General features: G+C 42.3%; 1 protein-coding gene across 3 annotated transcripts in view; it reads right to left on the bottom strand.

Moving 5' to 3' along the window:
* Nucleotides 1–17540: 17540 nt before the first annotated feature.
* Nucleotides 17541–25078, bottom strand: part of LOC137432675 (dimethylaniline monooxygenase [N-oxide-forming] 2) — a 122093-nt gene continuing 114555 nt past the window's right edge. For all 3 annotated transcript variants that reach the window (XM_068124765.2, XM_068124764.2, XM_068124763.2), the window contains exon 9: nucleotides 17541–22099. In XM_068124765.2, the coding sequence (XP_067980866.2) occupies nucleotides 21742–22099 (358 nt within the window). In that variant the 3' untranslated portion in view covers nucleotides 17541–21741. The remainder of the gene's footprint in view (nucleotides 22100–25078) is intronic.

The raw sequence follows: 25078 nt of genomic DNA, 5'->3' as shown, positions 1-25078 counted from the left end.
CTGAACTATGATATGGGATCAACATTACTCTATACCTAAACCATTTCCCAATGTTGCCAAAACAGTTCCATCCACTGACGGGGAATATGATCATCGGTCGTCACCGTTTGACCCATATCTGCCGTCAGTTGACAAATCACCGTTCTGCCCCGTGATCATATCTGACATATTTATTTTATTTTTTATTTTTTTTCAATCTTGTCTGGTCATTATATCACAAATTCAAATACATTACTGTCTTACATGGGAAAAATGAATTGATGGTGCACCTCATCAACTCATTCCCCATCAGAACATCATAAGGTTACATCATAAGGGTACATCATAAGGTTACATCATAAGGTTACATCATAAGGTTACATCATAAGGAACATCATAAGGTTACATCATAAGGAACATCATAAGGTTACATCATATGACAATGATGATGACAATAATGAATCTCATCAACAATGAGAGAAAACAATGAGAACTATGAAAAGGGAAACAGGTAAAAGTGAGATAAAAGAGGAGTAAAGAGGAGGAAAGAGGGGAGGAAAAAGGGTGGGGAAGGGAGGAGGAGAAGTGGCAGAATGCCAAGGGAGGGATGAGGCTGGGGGGGTGGGGCAGGGCTCCCTTAGGGGTATTAATACTATGCGAAATACGACACTCATTGTATTTTTCTAAAAATAACTGTGTATGATTGGCTGCACTTATTCTCCCTTACAAGGCTGTGAAAGGTTATATGATGGATACTATTGTCCCTCTCGACCTTCTGTGCAAATCATACACTCATCTGTGTATTATTTTAATGATGTAAACTGTGTCGTACCATTTCACAAATTATTGTAGCAGTATTGGGGCCATGGTTGGAGGAGGGGGGGTTTGGATAATAGTTAGATGGGGTAAGGGTAAGGAGTTAGGATGGAGGGGGGGGGAACGGAAGGAGGGAGGGGGAAAGGGCGGGGGAAGGTTGGGGGGTGTAGGGCAAGAAAAGGTGAAAGAGGTTACATTTAAAAAAATCGTTTCTGATCCCATATGTAAGAAGTGGACGGACCAAACCGCAACACCAAGCGTTGCCATGGGCAACCTGCCTGCACGCATTTTACAACGTGCCCGGCTGGACGTGGAAAAGAATGCCTATTTTTGGACTGTCTGTCGACTCGTGCAGACAAATTGGCCTGGCGCGCACGCTAACACGTCTCAGATGAATTTTTATGACAATGCTTTTGTGACAATGCTCACAATGCTCACTTTTGTTACCACACCGGGAATGCATGTTTGAAAATCGAATCCAGCCGATTTTCCCTTAACACTGTATACTGTATAAAATGCAGTTTTTTGTACAAAAATCGCTAATTATTAAAAAATCCTCAGATAATCGTTTTTAAAAATCGCTTTTTCGCTTTAAAATCGCTTTAAAAATTTTTTTTTTAAATCGCTGTTCAGCTTGTGCGAGAGCATATCCACACGTCCCTCGTGACCACATCAAAGAAGAGGCTCACCACAAGAAAAATATTATATAAGTCTCAACCGTACGAACCCAACAAATTTGAATCATCATACAAAAGGAATGGGCAGATATGTGACACAGACCATTGAACTGGAATCACGTATGAAATCAAATGAATACACAAAAAGCATATTCATACACAAAATATTTTCATGACTGGACGAATGCAGCACCGTTTTCGCTAACGTCCCGGGATTCGTTAGTGGCTCTTTGCACTCGTAGAATGTACCGAAAAAAATTCAAATTACAGAAAAAACAAAAAAACAATTTATTATTATATTTTTTTTAAAAATTTTTTTATCGCCATGACTTCTGAATTTTTTTTTTTTTTTTTTAAATCGTACAATAATTATACAGTATATACGATATCAGTGGTTCTTCATGAAAGCACAGCACCTTTTCTAAAGACAAAAGGCTTTAGTAGATATTTGTGACGGTCCATGGCACCATTCCTGAAAAATGCGTATACATAAATTTTGGAAGAAAAAGAGAAAAAAAATTGTCATGATTTCTGAAACCTGTTAAAGGCCTCGTGTTTTTTTCCTTCCACATATCAACAAACATACACAAAACTCAAACACTGAACTATTTTGCGCAGATTAACATCAGACTACACAGATAACAAACAAAAGCTTAGCTTGTTCTGTGGAGTTGACTCCCTTACGGACCACCAATTGTAGAATAATAATTTTACTTATTTTCTACTTCAGAAACTTCAGAAACTCGTTTTAGCAAAATCAATGTTTTATTCACTTTTGAGAATTTGTTGTATACTTGAGAATTTGTTGTATACTAAGCCGAGATCTTTAATGAGTCTTTGTTCCAGTCTTTGTTGAAGCTTGTTTGGTAGGTCTTGGTTGAAGCTCGGTCTGTAGGTCTTTTGAAGCTCGTTCAGTTGTTGACCAGTCTCCAGTTGTTCACTCCTCTTCATTCACTCTCCCCGTCCACTCTGCTCTCTGCTCGCAACTTTCTCCTGGTTTTAAAGCCCCAAACTCCTTTGATGTTGCGGAGTATGCAGGGTCACCCCCGAGGTTAAATCCCCTTGGGACATGAGAGCCTGCAAGCGTCTCTGGTTCTCTTGTTCAAAACCCTTATTTGGCTCTTGCTTGGCCAGCTAGTACTTATTTCTGTTCAAGAGGTCAAATACTCTGACCTGCTGAGGAAGAATTTGCAGCCTGTGCGCAGTGAACTGAACATAGGCTATTTTTCTACACAGATGGCGGTCCACGAGCGTTACACATTTTTGTCTGAAATTAACTCTCCCACCCACCTGCTAGTTCTATGCTCTTTACTCATTCGTAAAGTAAAACATATACTACTTTACACACGATCACATTGAGATATATATATTCTAGCAATACTGTCAATATGAATATTTATTCCCTGACAATCCATGAAAATTTGTTCTCCGCCCCTGATTTACCATAACTCCCCTGGCTAACTCTAGGCGGGAAGTTAGGTTTGTGGAACCCCATCCTGTGTGTCAAAGCATAGTCATCTGCCACGGTTGCTGCATCATACAACTCTGGTACTTTCTTTTCATCCAGATGTACTTTATTGTCCGCGTGGACACACTGTTTAAATTCCTCCACCAAGATCAATTGTCGCAACAGGTTGAAGTCTTTCCTAATCCCCTTCGAGTCACACCACCGATCAAACATGGTTTCCTTCATTCTGGCAAACTCCACATGGGTCTCACTCTCCCTCTTCCTGGCATTCCTGAATTTTTCATTGCCGGTAGGCTTCAGGGACCAATTCACAGGCTTTGAGAATGGTTTTCCTCACTATCTCATAATCTGCACATTGGTCAATCGGTAAAGCCGAATAGATATCTTGAGCTTTACCCACCAGGTTTTTTCGCAGCTCTCCACGCTCTCCATCAAAATCGAAGTTAAGTAATTGTTCCAATTTGTATTTTCGTTATAACTGTATTTCTTTTATGGTGTATGTACGTATATTGTTCCGTCAAAGATTTTCGGTGCAAATCTTTCATACCTGTATTGAAAATCGTGTTAATTCGTGTCGTCTTGAGGTCTTGTACAGTGTACACTGTACAACCTTGAGGCTTTGTTTTTCTCTCAGCGCCTGTCATTTGTGATCCAATAACTTTCGTTCTCTGTTTTCGCAGTCTTTCCACCCCAAAGCCTACTTCCTTATGTAAATCTCAACTAAAAAAAACAAAAAAAAAAGACATTACCTTCTCTGTGCTCATTCGTTTATTCATTCTTATTCGTTCGTTCGTTCTTCGACCACGTGTTTCTCCCCCATTTCCCCAGATAGATTGTCAAATTTCAACTCGTTATTTTATCGTCCATGCGATATTGTTTGATCACAGTTAGTTTTGGTTTGAATTTCCTGTAACTCGTAATTAATTAATCGTGTTCTGCTCCTCGTGTGTGGCCTTGTAGTTGTACCCCCGTCGGTGTTTTGTTAACTTAAGCGTGTTTTGCTTGGCTCTTGGTTTTTTCCCTTCTACCCCGAACATAATACTGTCTAACGTTCTAAATCCCCCCCCCCCCCCCAAAAAAAAACAAAAAAACCAAAAACATTTATTTTATTTTCTCCACGTGTACTGTTGTCTCATCCTGTATTTTCTGTCCAGGTGTGCTGTTCGCCCCACCCCCATTATCTCCTTGCCATCCACCGTTTGCCCTGTTCATGTGACTCGTGGTGGTCCCTCTCGGCTCTCCCCCCGTTGGTATTTTTGTGCATATAATATTGTTCATAGTTCTGTTTAAATATTATTTAAATATGTTTAACCTTTCCCCTTCTGTTTTTTATTCAGTGGTATATTACAACACGCTGTTTTTCTTCCTATTTAAAAGGCTTTTCTCAATTTCCTCTCCAACTCATTCCACTTCAAAAAAAAGAATTTCAATATCTTATACGTCTCCCTCACTACACGGTCTAAATTCACATTCATTCCATCCCTCCTCCATCATTCTGAACCGGATTGCTAACTTGAAAATCACAACAAACCCAATTTGTTATCAATGTTCGTCTTTCATTAATCATCCACTTTCTAAACTCCCCTCTTGCCCCTCCCATCCAAATCCCCCCCCTTGCACCTACACTCCGAAACTTCCCCCTTGCCCCTCCACTCTTAAACTCCCCCCTTGCCCCTCCACTCCTGAACTCCCCCCTTGCCCTTCCCCTCCTGAACTTCCCCTTTGCCCCTCCCCTCCTAATCCCCCCTTGCCCCTCCACTCCTGATCTCCCCCCTTTCCCCTTCCCTCCAAAACTCCCCCCTTGCCCCTCCCCTCCTAAACTCCCCCCTCACTCCTCCCCTTCAAAACTCCCCCCCAATCCCTCCCATTCATTTCTCCCCCCATACCATTCCTCTCCAATTCTCTCTCCTCCCCCCTCCTCCTCCAAGCTGCCTCCTCCCCACTTCGTCTCCCTTCTATCTCATACCTCCACCCGCCCAAACCTTCTACTTTCCTCTGCCCCCCCCAAACAACCCCTCACTGTGCCGCATCCCTTCACCATCAAACCTTTCATCCTCCTCATCCTTCCCTTTCTTGGAACTCTTCTGCAACATCTGAAACACTATCAACTGCTCTCCCTACCTCCCCCTCTCATCCTTCATCTTACCCTACTCCTCCCCTCCCCTGTCCTGTACCCGATGCTCCCCCTCTCTCTTCATTAACGGTATGGACCTCAAACATCCGGGGCCTTCGCTCAAACCTGACTGATCTCTCCATACAGGTTGCTTCTGACAATCCAGACTTGATCTGCTTAACAGAGACTTTCCTCCTTCAAGATGTCTCTGATTCCTTAATATCTCTTCCTGGTTACTCCCTCCTCCGGTATGATAGACCTGAGCCTCGGCCTGGTGGTGGGGTGGCTATCTTTGTCAAAAACTCTCTTCCTCACTCTCCTTGCACTGCTCTCTTTCCTCCTCACCCGCAGGAGTACCTCTGGTTACGGCTTCCTCTCCGCTCCCACCTTTTGTTCATATGTGTTCTGTACCGTCCCTCAAACAGTGATGACTCCATCTACATTTCAATGTCTGACAACATGGACCAACTTCTATCCACTCATCCCAACTCTCTCTTCCTCATATGTGGTGACTTCAACTGTCATCATGCCACCTGGTTGGGTGTGGGTTCCTCTCTCACTAGTCATGGCACCTCAGCAAAGGACTTCTGTGACTCACTGGGATTGACACAATCTGTCAATTTCCCGACCCGGATCTCAGCCAATGGAGTATCTTCTCTTCTAGACTTGGTTATGACAAACTTCCCTGCTAATGTCTGCTGCTCTTCTTCTGCTCCAATCGGTTCTTCTGATCATGTGCTTGTCAAAGTGGACATCTCTCTGGCCATTCTCAGAGAGCCTCCTCAGCGTCGACGAGTCTGGCATTTCACTCAGGCCGACTGGGACGGTCTTCAAGCAGCCATCAATCGTCTGGATTGGTCTCCCATCTCCACTGCCTCTGACATCAATTCTTCCTGGGAATTCTTCCAAAGCAAACTGATCTCTCTCATGCACAGATTTATCCCATCTCGCCTTCAATTGTCTTACCCTTCCTCCCGTCCATGGTACACTGAATCTTGTGGTGAGGCAGTTGCCCTGAAACAACTTGCCTTTGCCTCTTGGAAGGCTAATCCAACTGAAGGAAATCTCAGTTCCTTCCACCAAGCTCGGAACAAGTGTGTGTCTACCCTCAGGAGTGCCAGGAAGCACTATCTCTCCTCACTCAAGAATGAACTCTCAAACCTGTCTCCTTCCTCCAAATCCTGGTGGCGTCTGGTCAAATCCGTTTCTGGTGTTTGTTCCCCCTCCATCCCCTCCCTTACCTCAAATGGCCATACAGTTGACATCGCACGTGACAAAGCCGAATGCCTCAACTCTGTGTTCGCCTCGAAATCCTTAGTCCCAAACCCATCTCTCTCTGTTCCCACCTTTCCCAGTCGAACCCAACTGCTCCTGGACTCTGTGTCCTTCTCTCCTGACAAGGTGGAGGAGTTTTTGTCAAACCTCGACTCTGATTCTGCAACTGGACCAGACGGCATCAGCCCACGGGTCCTAAAATCCTGCTCTGCCGCTCTATCTCACCCTCTCTCTGTTCTTTTCACCCTATCTTTTGCTCAAGGTCATCTGCCAGCATCCTGGAAATCAGCTAACATTACCGCTTTACACAAAAAAGGTGCAAAAACAGATCCTTGCAACTACATACCAATCAGCCTGCTCCCAATTATCAGCAAAGTCATGGAATCCATCATTGCTTCGGATATGAAATCTTTCCTCTTCTCCAATGGCTTGATCTCTGATCATCAATTTGGTTTCAGACCAGGTCACTCTACTCTGGACATGCTGCTTCTGCTGTCTCAACAATGGATGGAGGTCCTCAATGCCAAACAGGAAATCAGAGCTGTCTCCCTTGACATATCAAGGGCCTTTGATACGGTCTGGCACCCAGCTCTGCTCACCAAACTCTCCTCCTATGGTATCCATGGAAATCTCCATGCATGGCTTGCGGACTTCCTCTCTGGTCGTAGTCAACGTGTGGCCCTGAATGGATTTCTCTCATCTCCCCTTCCTGTTCAGGCTGGAGTTCCCCAAGGAAGTGTGCTGGGCCCTGTGCTTTTTCTGGTCTTTATCAATGATCTCTCTGACACTCTGGAAAATCCTCTCTATCTCTTTGCTGATGACTCCACTCTCTGCCGCTCCATTCCTCTTCCCTCAGATCGGCAGTCTGCAGCCTCCTCACTCTCTGAAGACCTGGACAAAATCACAGACTGGTCAAACAAGTGGAACATGTCTTTCAATCCTGACAAATCTCACTCTCTTACTATGTCTCTCCGAAAAGATCGACTGGACAACCCTCCCATCTACTTTCTCAACAATCCTCTCCAAGAAGTTCTGTCACTCAAGCTTTTGGGTCTCACTATCTGCCATGATCTTTCTTGGGAAAACCACATTTCCAAGCTGGCCTCCAAAGCCAGTCGCCGACTGGGCATCCGCCGTCATGCGAAGTCCTTCCTCGGCACACCTGAGCTCCTCACCACATACAAGGCTTTCATCCGCAGCTCAATGGAATACTGTTCTCCCCTATGGGCTGGTGCTCCTGCCTCACACCTGGCTCGGCTTCACGCTGTTGAATCCAAAGCTTTCAAAATCATTGGAATCTCCCGCGATGAAGCTATCTCTGAGGGCCTTTCACTCACTCACCGCAGGCAGGTAGGTGGCCTTTCTGTCTTCTACCGACTCCTCTCCGGCCTTGCTCCCCCAGCTCTCTCTGTGCTCTGTCCCCCAAATATTCCTACAGGTCGCACAAGATCTGCCAGCAACCCTCTGATGGTTAAACTGCCGAAATCTCGGCTCTCCGCTCACCTTCACTCTTTCATTCCTCTTTTCTCCCGCCTGTGGAACAAACTCCCACACTCCCTTCAATCCCTCTCCTCCCTCCAGGTCTTTAAAACAGCTGTTCACCACCATCTCTTATCTTCCCCCATCCATAACCTTGATCTTTTCTACCCCCACTAATTCACCCCAGATCCACCTTGTTTGAAATTCCAACTTCTTTCCTGGAAATCCTGGCAGTGTCCATATGTTTATACCTCTCCCACCCCCCCCCCCCCCCTTCACATGCCTCCCCCCCTTCACATGCCTCCCCCCCAAAGCCCTCTCCCTCCCACAGATCTCTCGATGTCTCCATGTCTCTCGGTCCCTGCTCTCAAATGTTGTGTTTGTGTCCTTCCCCCTCTCTCCCCATCTTGTCTACCGCTCCCGATGTTATTTGTTTTATGTGTCTGTTTGTCTTTCTGTGTGATTAATGTTCGCTCTTTCACGAGCCTCGATCTTGTATACAAAAAAAAAAAAAAAAAAAAAAAAAACACTTTGCACTAACATAGTCCAGGACCCTACAGGCCATTTTAGCATTTGAACCACTTTCTCAAAGTGTACAAAAAACTTGGCTACCTCCTTTTCATTGAAGGGTGGAACCAGCCTCACATGCCTACCAACATCCCAAGTGTTCTGACTAGTTGTCGAACTAGCTGGCATGGACACTACTTCTCTCCGTTCTCCCATTAATTCCAGCTCCTTGAGTTTATGTTCCTTCTGATACTCCATGTCACATTCCTTTAACTCCCTTTCGGCTCTCCTTTCCTCTGCTCTTCTTTCTTCTTCAGCTCTCCTTTCCTCTGCTCTTCTCTCCTCGAGTTCTCGGTCCTGTTCTGCTCTTCTTTCCTCGAGTTCCTTTTCAGCTCTCCTTTCCTCTGCTCTTCTCTCCTCGAGTTCTTTTTCAACTCTCCATTTGTGCTTTTAACCTTTCCTGGCTCTGCAGTTGCATCTCCATTTTTCGGAGCTCCACATTTTCTTTTTCCTCGGGTAACCAATCCAAGGCTACCTCTTTCCATGTTCCTTGTCCCACCAGAGATTCTACCACCAATGTCTGCATCTCTGCTTTCTTCATATTAACTCGGACCTCCAAGTTAAAATATTTGGCCAATATCAAGAGTTCCGATCTTTTTAACGCTTGGAACTGTGCCTCAGTAGGGGACACCACAAACTTTTCTGCGTCAAACACCATGGTGACTATTAGTTAGCACCTGTTAAGCTTCACACAAAAAATTTCAAAATTTTTTTTGAAAAATTTGGGAATGTTAGAAAAATTCCAAATTTGGGAATTTTTGGAATGTTAGGGAATTCTATCCCGGACGAATGTTGGGGAATTTAATCCCGGACAAGGATGTTAGGGAATTCTCACAATTTCCTAACAAGGATGTTAGGAAAACCCCCAATTTCTGTTACGTGCTCCTCTCCAAACCCCAAACCCCGATGCGGTACCTCCGAGCCCCGAGAGGAGTCACGGCAGAAAGATGTGTTATTCTGTATGCCAAGGATCAATGGTGAAACCACACCAATTGTTACCAACAAACAAGTATTGTATTAAGGTCACACAAGAATAACGGTACAGTGACAATATTAATCAAAAGTACAATCAATATATATCATTCCTATGATGGTACCATCAGTTTCGTAATATAAAACTCACTGTGCTCCAAGTGAGCGAAAAGAACATCCCCAATGTCTCTTTCCCGGCTTCAAGCCAAAGTTGATTCCGGCTTCAGCCAAAGTCGATCCACTCCAGTGATCGTCCGTACGATGTCGTATCGAGACCAGAATCCCGTTGGGTTGGCAGTTACACTGCCAAAGATGGGCGAAGGTGTCCTCGAGAAGCGACAGGGAAATCACACCTTCAGGTATGGACGTTTGACGGCTCTTAATCGGTGAACCACAGATTTCCCACTCAAAAGCCACGTTACACACACACACCAAATTAACGTCTGGATGCGGTGAGAATGGTTGAAGCGAAGTGAAAAACCTTGCGCGATGCGCAAAGCGCGCGAGTCAAAATGGCCGACGGCCCGTTCTCGTGGCGTAACGGCATTCTGATGATTCTCTCCGGAATCAACCGCAAAACCTGTCACGCAGGTTTATCTGTCACAGTGATGACAACTCTGTCGCAGGAATCCCTTTCCCGGGAAACCCAAAGTTCACTCGTGACCTTCGTTCGCCAATCGTTCGCTCCAGACCTCAAAGCAGCTCGGCTTCTTGTCCGACTCACTCGCTCCGCCTTCTCTTCCTCCTCTTCCTCTTCGTCCTCTTTGTCGTCGTCTGGTTCCGGTTTCATTTAAAACATTAACTTTTTTACCTTTTGAAAATAGTAATCTCTATTTCCCCCAAACGACAACAATAATAGTACATGGAATCAAAAATGTTTACAGTGGATGAAAACCACAACAACGGAAGTGACGAATCCGTAACAGTAGGGAGAGCTGTTGATAGTGTGTCAGAGATTACAGAAGAGTTACAAGAAAGGGAAGGATGAGGAGGATGAAAGGTTTGATGGTGATGGGATGAGGCACAGTGAGGAGTTGTTTGAGGAGGGGCAGAGGAAAGTAGAAGGTTGGGGGAGGTGGCTGTATGAGATAGAAGGGAGACGAAGTGGGGAGGAGGCAGCTTTGAGGACGGGGGGGGGGGGGGAGGGGGGAGAATTGGAGAGGGATGGTAGGGGGGGGGGGAGTTTTGAAGGGGAATGGTGAGGGGGGAGTTTAGGAGGGGAGGGGCAAGGGGGGAGGGAGTTTAGAAAGTGAATGATTAATGAAAGATGAACATTTATAACAAATTGGGTTGATTGTGATTTTCAAGTTAGCGATCTGTTTAAGAACGATAGAGGAGGGGTGGAATGAGTGTGAATTTAGAGCATGTAGTGAGGAAGAATTATAAGAGATTGAATTTTTTTTTAAGTAGAATGAGTTGAAGAGGAAATTGAAAAGAGCCTTTTAAATAGGAAGAAAAACAACATGTTGTAATATACCACTGAATAAAACACTGCAGGGGAAAGTTTAAACATATTTAAACAGAACCGTGAAGAACAATCTTATATTCACAAAAATACCAATGGGGAGAGGACAGAGAGGGACAACCACGAGTCACGTGAATAGGGCAAGAAGGAAAACTTCAGGGGATAGTTTAAACATTTTAAAATTGAACAGTGAAAACTACCTGGGTAATGGGGCGAAAATGGGGATGAAACATATGGTCAAAAAACGAACGAACGAAAAGAACAAAGAAGGAAATGTTTTTTTTTTTTTTTTTTTTTTTTTTAGTTAAGATTTTAAACAAGGAAGTATGGGTTGAAAAGTCTGGGAAAAACTGAGAGAACGAGAGTAGAAGGACCACAAATAGAAGGTTGGTTTGCCAAATAGAAGCAGTTTTGACACAAAAGTTCAATTTTTGGGAGGTTGCAAGTCGCTATTCTCATGCAGAAACCTGTGTGTTTCATCAAATAGTGTGTATTATGCTTGAAAACAGCAAAATAACACATATTTGACAAGAAACCTTTTTCGTGCCAAACCAGACTGGTTTGCCAAATAGAAGCAGTTTTGACACAAAAGTTCAAGTTTTTTTGGTTGCAAGTCGCTATTCTCATGCAGAAACGTGTGTGTTTCATCAAATAGTGTGTATTATGCTTGAAAACAGCAAAATAACACATATTTGACAAGAAACCTTTTTCGTGCCAAACCAGTCTGGTTTGCCAAATAGAAGCAGTTTTGACACAAAAGTTCAAGTTTTTTTGGTTGCAAGTCGCTATTCTCATGCAGAAACGTGTGTGTTTCATCAAATAGTGTGTATTATGCTTGAAAACAGAAAAAACAAAACAAAACATATTTGACAAGAAACCTTTTTAGTGCCAATCAGGATAAACCCTGTCATGCCCTGAGAGCAGAATAGCTATGACAAAAAGCTATGAGAATCAGCACAAACCCTGTCATGCCCTTAGGGCAGTGTAACTATGAGAAAAGCTATGAGAATCAGCATAAATTCTATCATGCCCTGAGAACAGAATAACTATGAGAAAAGCTATGAGAATCAGCATAAATTCTTTCATGCCCTGAGAGCAGAATAACTGTGAGAAAATAAATGAGAAAAGAAATGAGAATCAGCAGAAACCCTGGCATGCCCTGAGAGCAGAATAACTATTAGAAAAGAAATAAGAAAAGAAATGAGAACCAGCTTAAACCCTTTCATGCCCTGAGGGTAGTGTAACTATGAGAAAAGCTATGAGAATCAGCAAAAACCCTGTCATGCCCTGAGAGCATAATAACAATGAGAAAAGATTTTTTTATTTTTTTTATTTTTTTTTGTATACTGAATCGAGGCTCGTGAAAGAGCTAACATTTACTTCACAAACAAATCAACCAGACAAACAAAATATACTAGTACCGACTGCAAAGCCGCAATGAGCCGGCGAAGCCAAAGCCTCTTGCCACTATTTTTACCCATCACTATGGCATCAGTAGGTTAGGTAGTTGGTAGTAGGTAGGTGTAGTAGGTACCGTACCTGGTAAGACTTGGTAAAAGAGAAGAGCAGGTTGTCCTCAAAAAAACATGACCCATCACCAGGGACATCTACTGCAGCATATTCCCAAAAAGAAGACAATGGTGTCACATTCGATGGCTTTACTTGGTGCAACGTAAAAACTTCTCTCAAGTTACCACGGACTGTTGCCGAATCATGTTTCAGTGATGATAGCACTGGTGGAGGTTGTACCATTTTTCCTTTCATTTCGGTTCTTGTTCTTTCTCCGTAACAGACAACAGTGCCCAAAGCAATGACGATTTAGCTTAGGAAATTTGAGCATATGATGAGAACTATTTCAAGCAGTATATGCTTACACGTGATTCGGTTGTTTTGCACCAACCTCGTTCCCGGCGTCGCAGATGTGTCGAGGGCGCTGGTAAGATGTCCTGTGTCGAGGGTGCTGATTGGCTGATTCGGTTCTCCGACGGCTACGAGATTTCTAAAAAATAATTTTTCGTCAATGTGAGAATATTTGACGCCGTTTTCACCCTCCGAAATGCGTAATAAGCTTGTAAAAAATTTTTTTTTCAAATGCTCGAATCTCATTGGTTCTAGTGTTCGATGACGATTTTCGTTGAAGATAACGAGGTTGGTCTTAACGTATTTTAATTACTAATGAGAGGTTTCATTAGATTATGAATCAAAGAACGACGGGTGAAACAAACTCCTATTGAACTTTTTCGCAATTGTTTTATGCAAACTTCCGCATCCAGTCGATGGCTGTCTCCAGCACTCCATCCAGTGAGTGATTTCATTTTAGAAATATTTTTGCAAATGCTCGACTCTCATTGGGTCCGGTGTTTGGTGACACGTTTTGTTGAAGATAACCAGGCCCGTGTGGGCCGATGTTGGTCTTAAATTATTTTATTAATACATCGGAGGTGCATAAGATTGTGAATCAAACGACGACGGGTGAAAGAAACTCCTAATGAACGTTTTAAATTTGTTATGCATACTTCCGCCTCCGCAAGATGGCTGCGCCCACTGCGCTTCGGATTCTCGAGCCAAGGCATAATCAGGTTTTCAACATAATACGTACTCGTTTATTAACAACACCGGCTTCGCCAGCTATAAAAAGAGGGAGCGGAAGACAAGATGGGGAGAGAAGGGCAAGCACACAAACACAACATTTGAGAGCAGGGAGATGTGTGGAAGGGAGAGAGCTTGGGGGGAGGAGTCATGGGAAGGGGGGGGGGGGGGAGGGAGAAGTATAAAACACAAGGACACCAAGGACTTCCAGGACAGAAGTTGGTATTTCAAAAAAGTGGATTTGGGGTGAAATTAGCAGGGGTAGAAAAGATCAAGGTTTTGGATGGGGGAAGATAAGAGATGGTGGTGAACAGCTGTTTTAAAGACCTGGAGGGTGGTGTGGGAATGAAGAGAGTGAGGGAGTTTGTTCCAGAGGTGGGAGAAAAGAGGAATGAAGGAGTGAAGGTGAGCAGAGAGTCTTGATTTTGGCAATTTAACCATAAGAGGGTTGCAGGCAGATCTTGTGCGACCTGTAGGAAAATTTGCAGGGCAGAGCCCAGAGAGAGCTGGGGGGGCAAGGCCAGAGAGGAGTCGGTAGAAGACGGAAAGACCACCAACCTGCCTGCGGTGAGTGAGTGAGAGGCCCTTGGAGTTAGCTTCATCGCGGGAGATTCCAATGATTCTGAATGCAAATGCAAATGAGAAAAGAAATGAGAATCAGCATAAACCCTGTCATGCCCTGAGGGCAGTGTAACTGTGAGAAAAGCTATGAGAATCAGCATAAATTATATCATGCCCTGAGAGCAGAATCACGATGAGAAAATAAATGAGAATCAGCATGAACCCTGTCATGCCCTGAGAGCAGAATAACTATGAGAAAAGCCATGAGAATCAGCATAAATTATATCATGCCCTGAGAGCAGAATAACTATGAGAAAACAAATGAGAAAAGAAATGAGAATCAGCAAAAACCCTGTCATGCCCTGAGGGCAGTGTAACTTTGAGAAAATAAATAAGAAAAGAAATGAGAAAAGAAATGAGAATCGGCATAAATTCTATCATGCCCTGAGAGCAGAATCATGATGAGAAAAGAAATGAGAAAAGAAATGAGAATTAGCATAAACCCTTTCATGCCCTGAGGGCAGAATAACTTTGAGAAAAGTTATGAGAACCAGCATGAATTCTATCATGCCCTGAGAGCAGTATTACCACAAGAAAATATATAAGAAAAGCTATGAGAATCAGCATCAGCCCTGTCATGCCCTGAGAGCAGAATAACTATGAGAAAAGCTATGATAATCAGCATAAATTCTATCATGCCCTGGGAGCAGAATAACTATCAGAAAAGAAATGAGAAAAGAAATGAGAATCAGCATAAACCCTGTCATGCCCTGAGGGCAGTTTAACTGTGAGAAAAGTGATGAGAATCAGCATAAATTCTGTCATGATCTGAGAGCAGATTAACTATGAGAAAAGCTATGAGAATCAGCATAAATTCTGTGGTGCCCTGAGAGCAGAGTATCTCTGAGAAAAGCTATGATAATCAGCACAAACCTTGCCATGCCCTGAGGGCAGAGTAACTGTGAGAAAAGCTTTGAGAATCAGCACGAACCCTGTCTTGCCCTGAGAGCAGAATAACTATGAGAAAAGCTATGAGAATCAGCATAAATTCTGTGGTGGCCGGAGAGCAGAATAACTCTGAGAAAAGCTCTGAGAATCAGCGTAAACAGTCATGCCCTGAGAGCAGAGTACCTATGAGAAAAGCTATGAGAATCAGCGTGAACATTCATGCCCTGAGAGCAGAGTAACTATGAGAAAAGCTATGATAAATCAGCATAAACCCTGCCATGCCCTGAGAGCAGAATAACTATGAGAAAAGCTATGAGAATCAGCATCAACCCTGCCATGCCCTGAGAGCAGAGTAACTTTGAGAAAAGCAATGATAATCAGCATAAATTCTGCGGTGCCCTGAGAGGAGAAAAGCTATGAGAATCAGCATAAATTCTATGGTGCGATGAGAGCAGAGTAACTATGAGAAAAGCTATGTAAATCAGCATAAACCCTGCCACGCCCTGAGGGCAGAGTAACTGTGAGAAAAGCTATGATAATCAGCATAAACCCTGCCATGCCCTGAGGGCAGAGTAACTGTGAGAAAAGCTATGATAATCAGCATAAACCCTGCCATGCCCTGAGGGCAGAGTAACTGTGAGAAAAGCTATGAGAATCAGTGTAAACAGTCATGCCCTGAGAGCAGAGTAACTATGAGAAAAGCTAAGAGAATCAGCATAAATTCTGTCATGCCCTGAGAGCAGAGTAACTTTGAGAAAAGCTATGAGTATCAGGATAAACCCTGTTGTGGCCTGAGAGCAGAGCAACTCGCCTTTTATGCCTTGGGTCCATACTAAAATATTGTGTTGGTGTCACAGTCAGTTACCAATTGCAAATTAACAGTAGGATGATCCTTTTACTGGAAGTAGTTAGAATGAATTGTTTGAATTTTTTGTATTCATGAGATTCCATTCCACCACTCATTTATAAATTCACTCGTGGGCCCATTGGTCCATGGTACCAAATTTGCATTGGTCTTCACGGCCTTGTAGCGTACCTGCTTGCCAGACCCCAGGGACTTTTGAGTCATGTGGGTCTTTAGGGTTTTCGAGGATTTTTTAGTCTACTGGGTCTTTTCGGTCATGTGGGTATTTTGGGTCCTTTTGGGTCATTTTGGGTCTTCTGAGTTTTTTTGGTTATCTGGGTATTTTGGGGTCTTAAGGAACGTAGGGGTCTTTAAGGGTTATTAAAGGTCGAAGGGGTCTCAGCAGTCTAAAGAGTTAAAAGGTACATTTCAATAGTACGTAATTAAGTACGGGTTCTGTAATTTATAGAGTCATGGGCTAACACCACATGGCCATCCGCAGAACTCGCTTGTAGTATAATGGATTTAAGCCGACCATCTTCTGGATAGACCGAAAAGGCCTTGATGATAGTGACCTACTGAAAGTGACAGTCTCGTTTATGCAGACAGTTCACACCATCATTGAGTCTACATGTGCTGCGAAAGCTGAAAGGATGCCTGTCAGAGCCATCCAGCTGAGTGATCCAAAATGAGTGGTCATGGTTTTACCTTATCGACAAGCAGTTGCGTACATGCCAGGGCAGACATAAATACAAGGCCAGGCAACATGTTGTCGGCCAGGCAAGTGCATTGAACAGCTTTATTCAGAACAAAAGACCACTCCGACCCACCCCATGATCACAGGACTCACTACTGTTAAGTATGCCAACTGCCATTTGAAGCAAGGAGAAGCTCAGATATTTAGCGTTAAACCTTCGTCAGACCAAAAGAGTCAACGTGTTGACCATCGATATTCAGAAGAAAGATCTCTCTCTGTCCCTCCCCAAAGATTGCAACCTGAAGATTGCAATCCCCTACCCATATACGACTTATGATGAACACCAATAGTCAGGACAACAACTGCATCTTGTCGTCAATTATTTTGGGTTATTTTAACACAGAGTATAAATGAAGGACTAGTGTCTAGTGGGGTCACCCGTGGGAATCCCACAAGCATGGATGTGTGTGACATTTGGACATATTGAGTCAGATGCTGCACCTGCACATTCAGTTTCACAAAATAGTTACTGCCAATTTATCAGATCCACAAATAATGTAATCTACACAATGTATTTACTTGTGATAACATGTGAATGCATGTGCGTGCACATGGGAAATACAGTTTGAAATGTGTCATTACATCTCATGTAAAACTTGACTTCAAGAGCTCAAATCCTCTCCCTCCCACATCACGCACACTGCACCAGGGAGTGGATCACCCATGGGGGAGTGGATCACCCATGGGGGAGTGGGTCACACACGGGGGGGAGTGGGTCACACATGGAGGAGTGGGTCACGCGCGAGGGGGTGTGGGGGTGTGGGTCACACACGGGGGGAGTGGGTCACACATGGGGGGGTGTAGGCCACACACGGGGGAGGTGTGGGGGAGAGGGGGTGTGGGTCACACACACATACATGGGGGAGTGGGTCGCTTTACTCCTCCCCCCCCATTCCTTTCCAACTCCTCCTCACTCTTCTCCCCCTCCCCCAGTCTAATCTCCCCCTCCCCCAGTCTTCTCTCCCCCTCCCCCCCCCGCCCCCCCACAGTCTCCTCTTCCCACCCCCAGTCTATTGTAACACAAAGAGTATAAATGAAGGATGCAATTTATTGAAACCGGTACATGAACAAATTAATCACTTTTACACATCATAGTTCAATCTCCATAATCAATCCGTCTTTAAAAATACATGCAGAAAGCAACTTCTTTAAAAAGTGAACTGAGAATTTTATTATGAAAAGCTCCTTTCTTGCCTAACTCCCCAACATACTATGTATACTGAACCTATACATTGCCCAGCACAGGAAGCAGAACTTGTACATCACCCATTAAAGCCAGCAAATATATTCCTATACAGTATTCATCAATATGCATGATTACATTTTCTGGATTTTTTCTCCCCTCAAGTCAGACTAGCAAAAGGAGAATGAATGAATGAATGATCGCTTTTTTTTTTAAAGGCCATTTTCCCCGCTAGAGCGGGGGTTAGCCTTGCGGGCCCCATGACAATCATGGTTCCCTGTTTGAGGCAATGTTTTTATGGCCGGATGCCCTTCCTGACGCCAACCCTTAGTCGCCTCTTTCGATGCGCAGGGATACGGTGTACCTATTCTAAATCGGGGTACACACCGTGATCATTCATCCCAGTAAGCTGGTACTCAATTCACAATAAATCTGTGAAGGATCAGTTACCTGAATTTAACGAGGAATACTAGTGTTGATCAAGGCTAATGAGAGATTGCTTTGACGGAGAAGGCGACAAATGATTTTCCTGACCAGGAGAGAAAGCTGACGTTTCAGGCATGACCTTTGGTTGAAGCAGCAGAATGAAATGAGGGTCGAGGGATGTTTATAATGGAAGAGATTATGTGAACAAAGGTAAGAGGTCATTCAAACGGTTGAGAGGTCAATGGTCAGGAGGTGGGACTAGCAAGAGAGGGGTCACGTCATTGAACGTCAGAGGTCAATATATTAACTATCCATAATCAGCATAGATGTTGGAGGCAAAGCATCATGTAGAAATCGAAGTACCGGAGAAAACATTTAATATCTGACTTGATGGAGCATAGATTTTACTCAAGAGTGCCTCGACTCCTCAAGGACAAATCCGCGAGAGACAAAATAGCATCACATGGCATGTCAATATAACACACAATACCCTTGTAGAAGTTTAACAGTCAAATGTTAAAAGTCACTGCTCTAGTGAAACTGTTAAACGTCCAGTTGAAACATGATTAATGTATTTTCATCTTTTAAATGAATTTCTTTCTGTTTGTTTTGATTTTCTGCATTTCTTCAATAATTTCGAAAGATTTTAATTTTTATTACTAGCATGTGTAATTTAATACAAAGTAGATATATTTATCCTGTATTATTGAAATAAAATGCATAATTTGAGGAGCATGATTAATGTATTTTAACTTTTAAATTTATTTATTTTGTTTTGTTTTGTTGATTTTCTGAATTTCTGTAATAATCTCAAAAGATTTTAATTTTTATTACTAGCATGTGTAATTTAATACAAAGTAGATATATTTATCCTGTATTATTGAAATAAAATGCATAATTTGAGGAGCATGATTAATGTATTTTAACTTTTTAAATTTATTTATTTTGTTTTGTTTTGTTGATTTTCTGAATTTCTGTAATAATCTCAAAAGATTTTAATTTTTATTACTAGCATGTGTAATTTAATACAAAGTAGATATATTTATCCTGTATTATTGAAATAAAATGCATAATTTGAGGAGCATGATTAATGTATTTTAACTTTTTAAATTTATTTATTTTGTTTTGTTTTGTTGATTTTCTGAATTTCTGTAATAATCTCAAAAGATTTTAATTTTTATTACTAGCATGTGTAATTTAATACAAAGTAGATATATTTATCCTGTATTATTGAAATAAAATGCATAATTTGAGGAGCATGATTAATGTATTTTAACTTTTTAAATTTATTTATTTTGTTTTGTTTTGTTGATTTTCTGAATTTCTGTAATAATCTCAAAAGATTTTAATTTTTATTACTAGCATGTGTAATTTAATACAAAGTAGATATATTTATCCTGTATTATTGAAATAAAATGCATAATTTGAGGAGCATGATTAATGTATTTTAACTTTTTAAATTTATTTATTTTGTTTTGTTTTGTTGATTTTCCGAATTTCTGTAATAATCTCAAAAGATTTTAATTTTTATTACTAGCATGTGTAATTTAATACAAAGTAGATATATTTATCCTGTATTATTGAAATAAAATGCATAATTTGAGGAGCATGATTAATGTATTTTAACTTTTAAAATTAATTAATTTTGTTTTGTTTTGTTGATTTTCCGAATTTCTGTAATAATCTCGAAAGATTTTAATTTTTATTAACAGCATGTGCTATTTCACACAAAGTAAATACATTTTCCTGCATAATTGAAATAAAATGCATAATTCAGGGAGCATGATTAATGTATTTTAACTTTTAACATTAATTAATTTTGTTTTGTTTTGTTGATTTTCCGAATTTCTGTAATAATCTCGAAAGATTTTAATTTTTATTAACAGCATGTGCTATTTCACACAAAGTAAATACATTTTCCTGCATAATTGAAATAAAATGCATAATTTGGGGAGCATGATTAATGTATTTTAACTTTTAAAATTAATTAATTTTGTTTTGTTTTGTTGATTTTCCGAATTTCTGTAATAATCTCGAAAGATTTTAATTTTTATTAACAGCATGTGCTATTTCACACAAAGTAAATACATTTTCCTGCATAATTGAAATAAGACGCATGATTTGGGGAGCATGATTAATGTATTTTAACTTTTAACATTAATTAATTTTGTTTTGTTTTGTTGATTTTCCGAATTTCTGTAATAATCTCGAAAGATTTTAATTTTTATTAACAGCATGTGCTATTTCACACAAAGTAAATACATTTTCCTGCATAATTGAAATAAAATGCATAATTTGGGGAGCATGATTAATGTATTTTAACTTTTAAAATTAATTAATTTTTTTTGTTTTGTTGATTTTCCGAATTTCTGTAATAATCTCGAAAGATTTTAATTTTTATTAACAGCATGTGCTATTTCACACAAAGTAAATACATTTTCCTGCATAATTGAAATAAGACGCATGATTTGAAATACTTTGATTAATTGATTGAATATTTAATTTTTGGAATGTTATATATTATACTATTTTTAAGTCAGTGTAGGCTATTTAATACAAATATTTAGATATTTTGAATGTAATTATTGACATTTATATATTGACTGAAGCATTTCAACCTTTTCAATGAATTTCTTCTGTTTTGATTGGTTCACCAATGCAAATAGATAATTGATTTCTTTTTCTGTCTGTATAATGTATTTGTTACGATGTGAAATTATTTATCTTGTAAACTTGACATTATTAGTCCTTGGACTACAGTCATGTACATTTTTTTCTTTTTTCTTTTTTTCTTTTATTCTAATTAAACCGAATTGATTGATCGATTGATTGATTGAAACGTGTACAAAAAAGAGGAGAATGTAAGGCAAAACTCAAAAGTCAACGAATGTATTGAAATGAAGTTACTTAAAAATACAACTCCGCTCTTGCAGGGAAAATGGCCTTAAAATGCCTGTTGTTGTTACTTAAAAATACAACATCATCAAAGAAAGTTGTCTAAACAATCAACAGAAAATTATTGGTGTTCTTTAAAAAGCGCGTGTTTAGACTAATGTTTGCTGCTGGTTGGACGTCGTTCGATCAAAGAACCTTGAGTTTGGTGACAGGTGTGAATACCTGGGAAGATTGAAGTGATGAGCTATTAGTTTGGAAACATCTATGCTACTTCTGTTCTACTTTTGTTGCAATTCCTGTTGTTTCTTGAGAAGCTTTTTCTTTCTCAACTACTGTTTGGGAAAAATATTGTTGTTGTTGGGTGAATTTTCGTTCCACCATTTACTAGAGGTATGGAGATTTGTCTGATTGTGCACAGTAATTCCTTGGTAAAAGAAAACTGAGGCAAAGGAATAGTACTTTCATAAGCATCTATTGGTCTTGCTGATGGGATATTAGTTCTGAAAAAGTCCATTAATAGAGGTTGGTGCTGATGTAATGCTTGGATTGTCCCAGGCCAGTGGTTGCCCAATTGATACTGGTCAGTTGTTGAGCATTGTGCTCTGTGTCTACTTTCTTTATAGAGGCCTATACCAACCTCGACCCAACCAACACCTTAAAGATCCATTAGCAGGGTGACATTATTTATTTTCAAATGGCTTTGCAAAAGTAACTGTTAAGTATGGATTTACCGGGTTCCACAACAAATGGCAATGTAACAAGCTGCAAATACAAGGACTATGCCTAGCAATTTCACCAGAAACTCTGCGGAATTGCCTGATTGGGCTGCCAAGCTCCTGCGGGTCGGAATCAGGGTTCGGTCCCACTGGGTGCGGATAGCCTGAGCTGCTCCTTCCCACCTCCCAGGGCCATGCAGTCGGTACTGGTACGAAGTGCAGGGCCCAAAGAACACGGAGAAAGCCAGGGCAGGGTCTCTCAGACACAGATGCAAAAGGTTTGGCTTGACTCCTATTTTCCTGGCCATGTCATCCACGTAAGTCAGAAAATCTGGAACTTCAACAGTGCGCCGCTGCTCATTTTGGTATCTGCATCACACATCGTACAAAATATGGTATATTAAACCATTGCATTCTTGACCAAAACTTGTAAGAAGAAAAGATTGCTTTGAAGTTAACACCTTGTTCCAGTCTATAACACGAAAACGATTGATTGTTTCAGCGCCACACGATCTTGCCAGAGCTTAGACTCTGCATGCATCTCCCCCCCCCCCCCCACCCACACCCCCCCAAAAGGTTTGCAAAGATTGATATTCGTCTATAAAAACACATTGTTACATGTGTTGGGTACGGGATTGTTAGTAAAATGTAAGCTCGTTTGCTCATGTTGGTTCAGCATGGACTGTTTGCTCATGTAGAATTGTTTATTTTTACCTAGGGCTTCACAGTTCGGCTAACATTCTCCTGTTTATGTAAGCCATAGGAAAGTGGTGCAGTGTGCAGTACGGTAGTGAATACCTAGTATAAGGGTGTCATGTGATCTGTCCTTCATGTCTGAATCGGTAAAAGCGAGGCCAGGCAAGGAAAGTGAAGGGACCCTTAAGTGGGTAATTAATATGAGGTCCCCCAGTCATAGCACAAACTTAGCTCCCCAACTTCCCTCCCCCCGGTGATAGAGTGGGTCCAAGGACATGATGTCACCGTCTAGGATGGAGCCCATAGGAGGATCCTCCCACTGCTACAATAACTTAGCATGCTATTGGCTGGACCCGATGGCAAGGAGGAGTACAGCTATTGGCCAGAGCCACGGTCTGACACCTAATTTGGCAGGTGACTGGGTGGCACAATCAAAGTGGCTGCACCACGTCATATGAAGCAAGATGATTTTGGAGGGGGACCATATAAACACCTGAGAAGTAACTCTCTCTTTTTACTGGGGACCTCCTTTGGTGTCGAGCTCTTCTTCTTCTCTTGGGGACACTTTAACGTGCCGTGATCTCTGCCCAGTATGGGCCCTGCTCGACTCTTATACTGTTCCCATTTTTTAAAATTGTATACAGGATCGAGGCTCGTGTAAGAGCTAACATTAATCACATAAAAACAAAGTGACACATAAAACATATGATAAAGGGAGCGGGAGACAAGATGGGGGGAGAGAGAGGGAAGCACACAAGTACAACAGGAGAGAACAGGGACATCGGGAGATCTGTGGGAGGGAGAAGGCTTGGGGGAGGAGGCATGGGAAGGGGTGGAGGGTGGGGGGAGGGGGGGGGGTGGGGAGGTGTGAGCGGTAAAAAAAAACAACACATGGACACTGCTAGGACTTCCAGGAAAGAAGTCGGTATTTCAAAAAAGTGGATCTGGGGTGAATTAGCAGGGGTAGAAAATATCAAGGTTTTGGATGGGGGAAGATAAGAGATGGTGGTGAACAGCTGTTTTAAAGACCTGGAGGAAGGAGTGGGATTGAAGAGAGTGAGGGAGTTTGTTCCAGAGGTGGGAGAAAAGAGGAATGAAAGAGTGAAGGTGAGCAGAGAGTCTTGATTTTGGCAGTTTCACCATAAGAGGGTTGCTGGCAGATCTTGTGCGACCTGTAGGAATATTTGGGGGACGGAGCACAGACAGAGCTGTGGGAGCTAGGCCGGAGAGGAGTCGGTAGAAGACAGAAAGACCACAAACTTCCCTGCGGTGAGTGAGTGAAAGGCCTTCGGAGTTAGCTTCATCGCGGGAGATTCCAATGATTCTGAAAGCTTTGGTTTCAACAGCGTGAAGCCGAGCTATGTGTGAGGCAGGAGCACCAGCCCAGAGGGGAGAGCAGTATTCCATTGAGCTGTGGATGAAAGCCTTGTATGTGGTGAGGAGCTCAGGTGTGCCAAGGAAGGACTTCGCACGACGGAGGATGCCCAGTCGGCGACTGGCTTTGGAGGCCAGCTTGGAAATGTGGTTTTCCCAGGAAAGATCATGGCAGATAGTGAGACCCAAAAGCTTGAGTGACAGAACTTCTTGGAGAGGATTGTTCAGAAAGTAGATGGGAGGGTTGTCCAGTCGGTCTTTTCGGAGAGACATAGTGAGAGTGTGAGATTTGTCAGGATTGAAAGACATGTTCCACTTGTTTCACCAGTCTGTGATTTTGTCTAGGTCTGCAGAGAGTAAGGAGGCTGAAGACTGTCGATCTGATGGATGAGGTATGGAGCGGCAGAGAGTGGAGTCATCAGCAAAGAGATAAAGAGGATTTTCCAGAGAGTCGGAGAGATCATTGATGAAGACGAGAAAAAGCACAGGGCCCAGAACACTGCCTTGGGGAACTCCAGCCTGAACAGGAAGTGAAGATGAGAGAAACCCATTCAGGGCCACACGTTGACTACGACCAGAGAGGAAGTCCGCAAGCCATGCGTGGAGATTTCCGTGGATACCATTGGAGGAGAGTTTGGTGAGCAGAGCGGGGTGCCAAACCGTATCGAAGGCATGCGATATGTCAAGGGAGACAGCTCTAATTTCCTGTTTGACATTGAGGACCTCCATCCATTGTTGAGACTGCAGAACCAGCATGTCCAGGGTAGTGACCTGGTCTGAAACCATTTTGAGGACATTTTAGGTCATTTGAGGCCCAGAACCCAGAGGCAGGGGACTTCCGGTTCCTCGGGCGAGTGAGGCGTGCTTCGAGCTCTCCACGGCATCGAAGTTTTTTTTTTTTTTTTTTTTTTTTTTTTTTTGTATACAAGGTCGAGGCTCGTGAAAGAGCGAACATTAATCACACAGAAAGACAAACCGACACATAAAACATATCACATAGGGAGCGGTAGACAAGATGGGGAGAGAGGGGGAAGGACACAAACACAACATTTGAGAGCAGTGACCGAGAGACATGGAGACATCGAGAGATCTGAGAGAGGGCGAGGGCTTGGGGGGGGGCGTGGGAAGGGGGCGGTGGGAGAGGTATAAAACATATGGACACTGCCAGGACTTCCAGGAAAGAAGTTGGAATTTCAAACAAGGTGGATCTGGGGTGAATTAGCGGGGGTAGAAAAGATCAAGGTTTTGGATGGGGGAAGATAAGAGATGGTGGTGAAC

Source organism: Myxine glutinosa, chromosome 8, assembly GCF_964187855.1.
Source record: "Myxine glutinosa chromosome 8, kmMyxGlut1.1, whole genome shotgun sequence".
Lineage (NCBI taxonomy): Eukaryota > Metazoa > Chordata > Myxini > Myxiniformes > Myxinidae > Myxine > Myxine glutinosa.
This window is presented reverse-complemented; position numbering and strand designations above follow the sequence as displayed.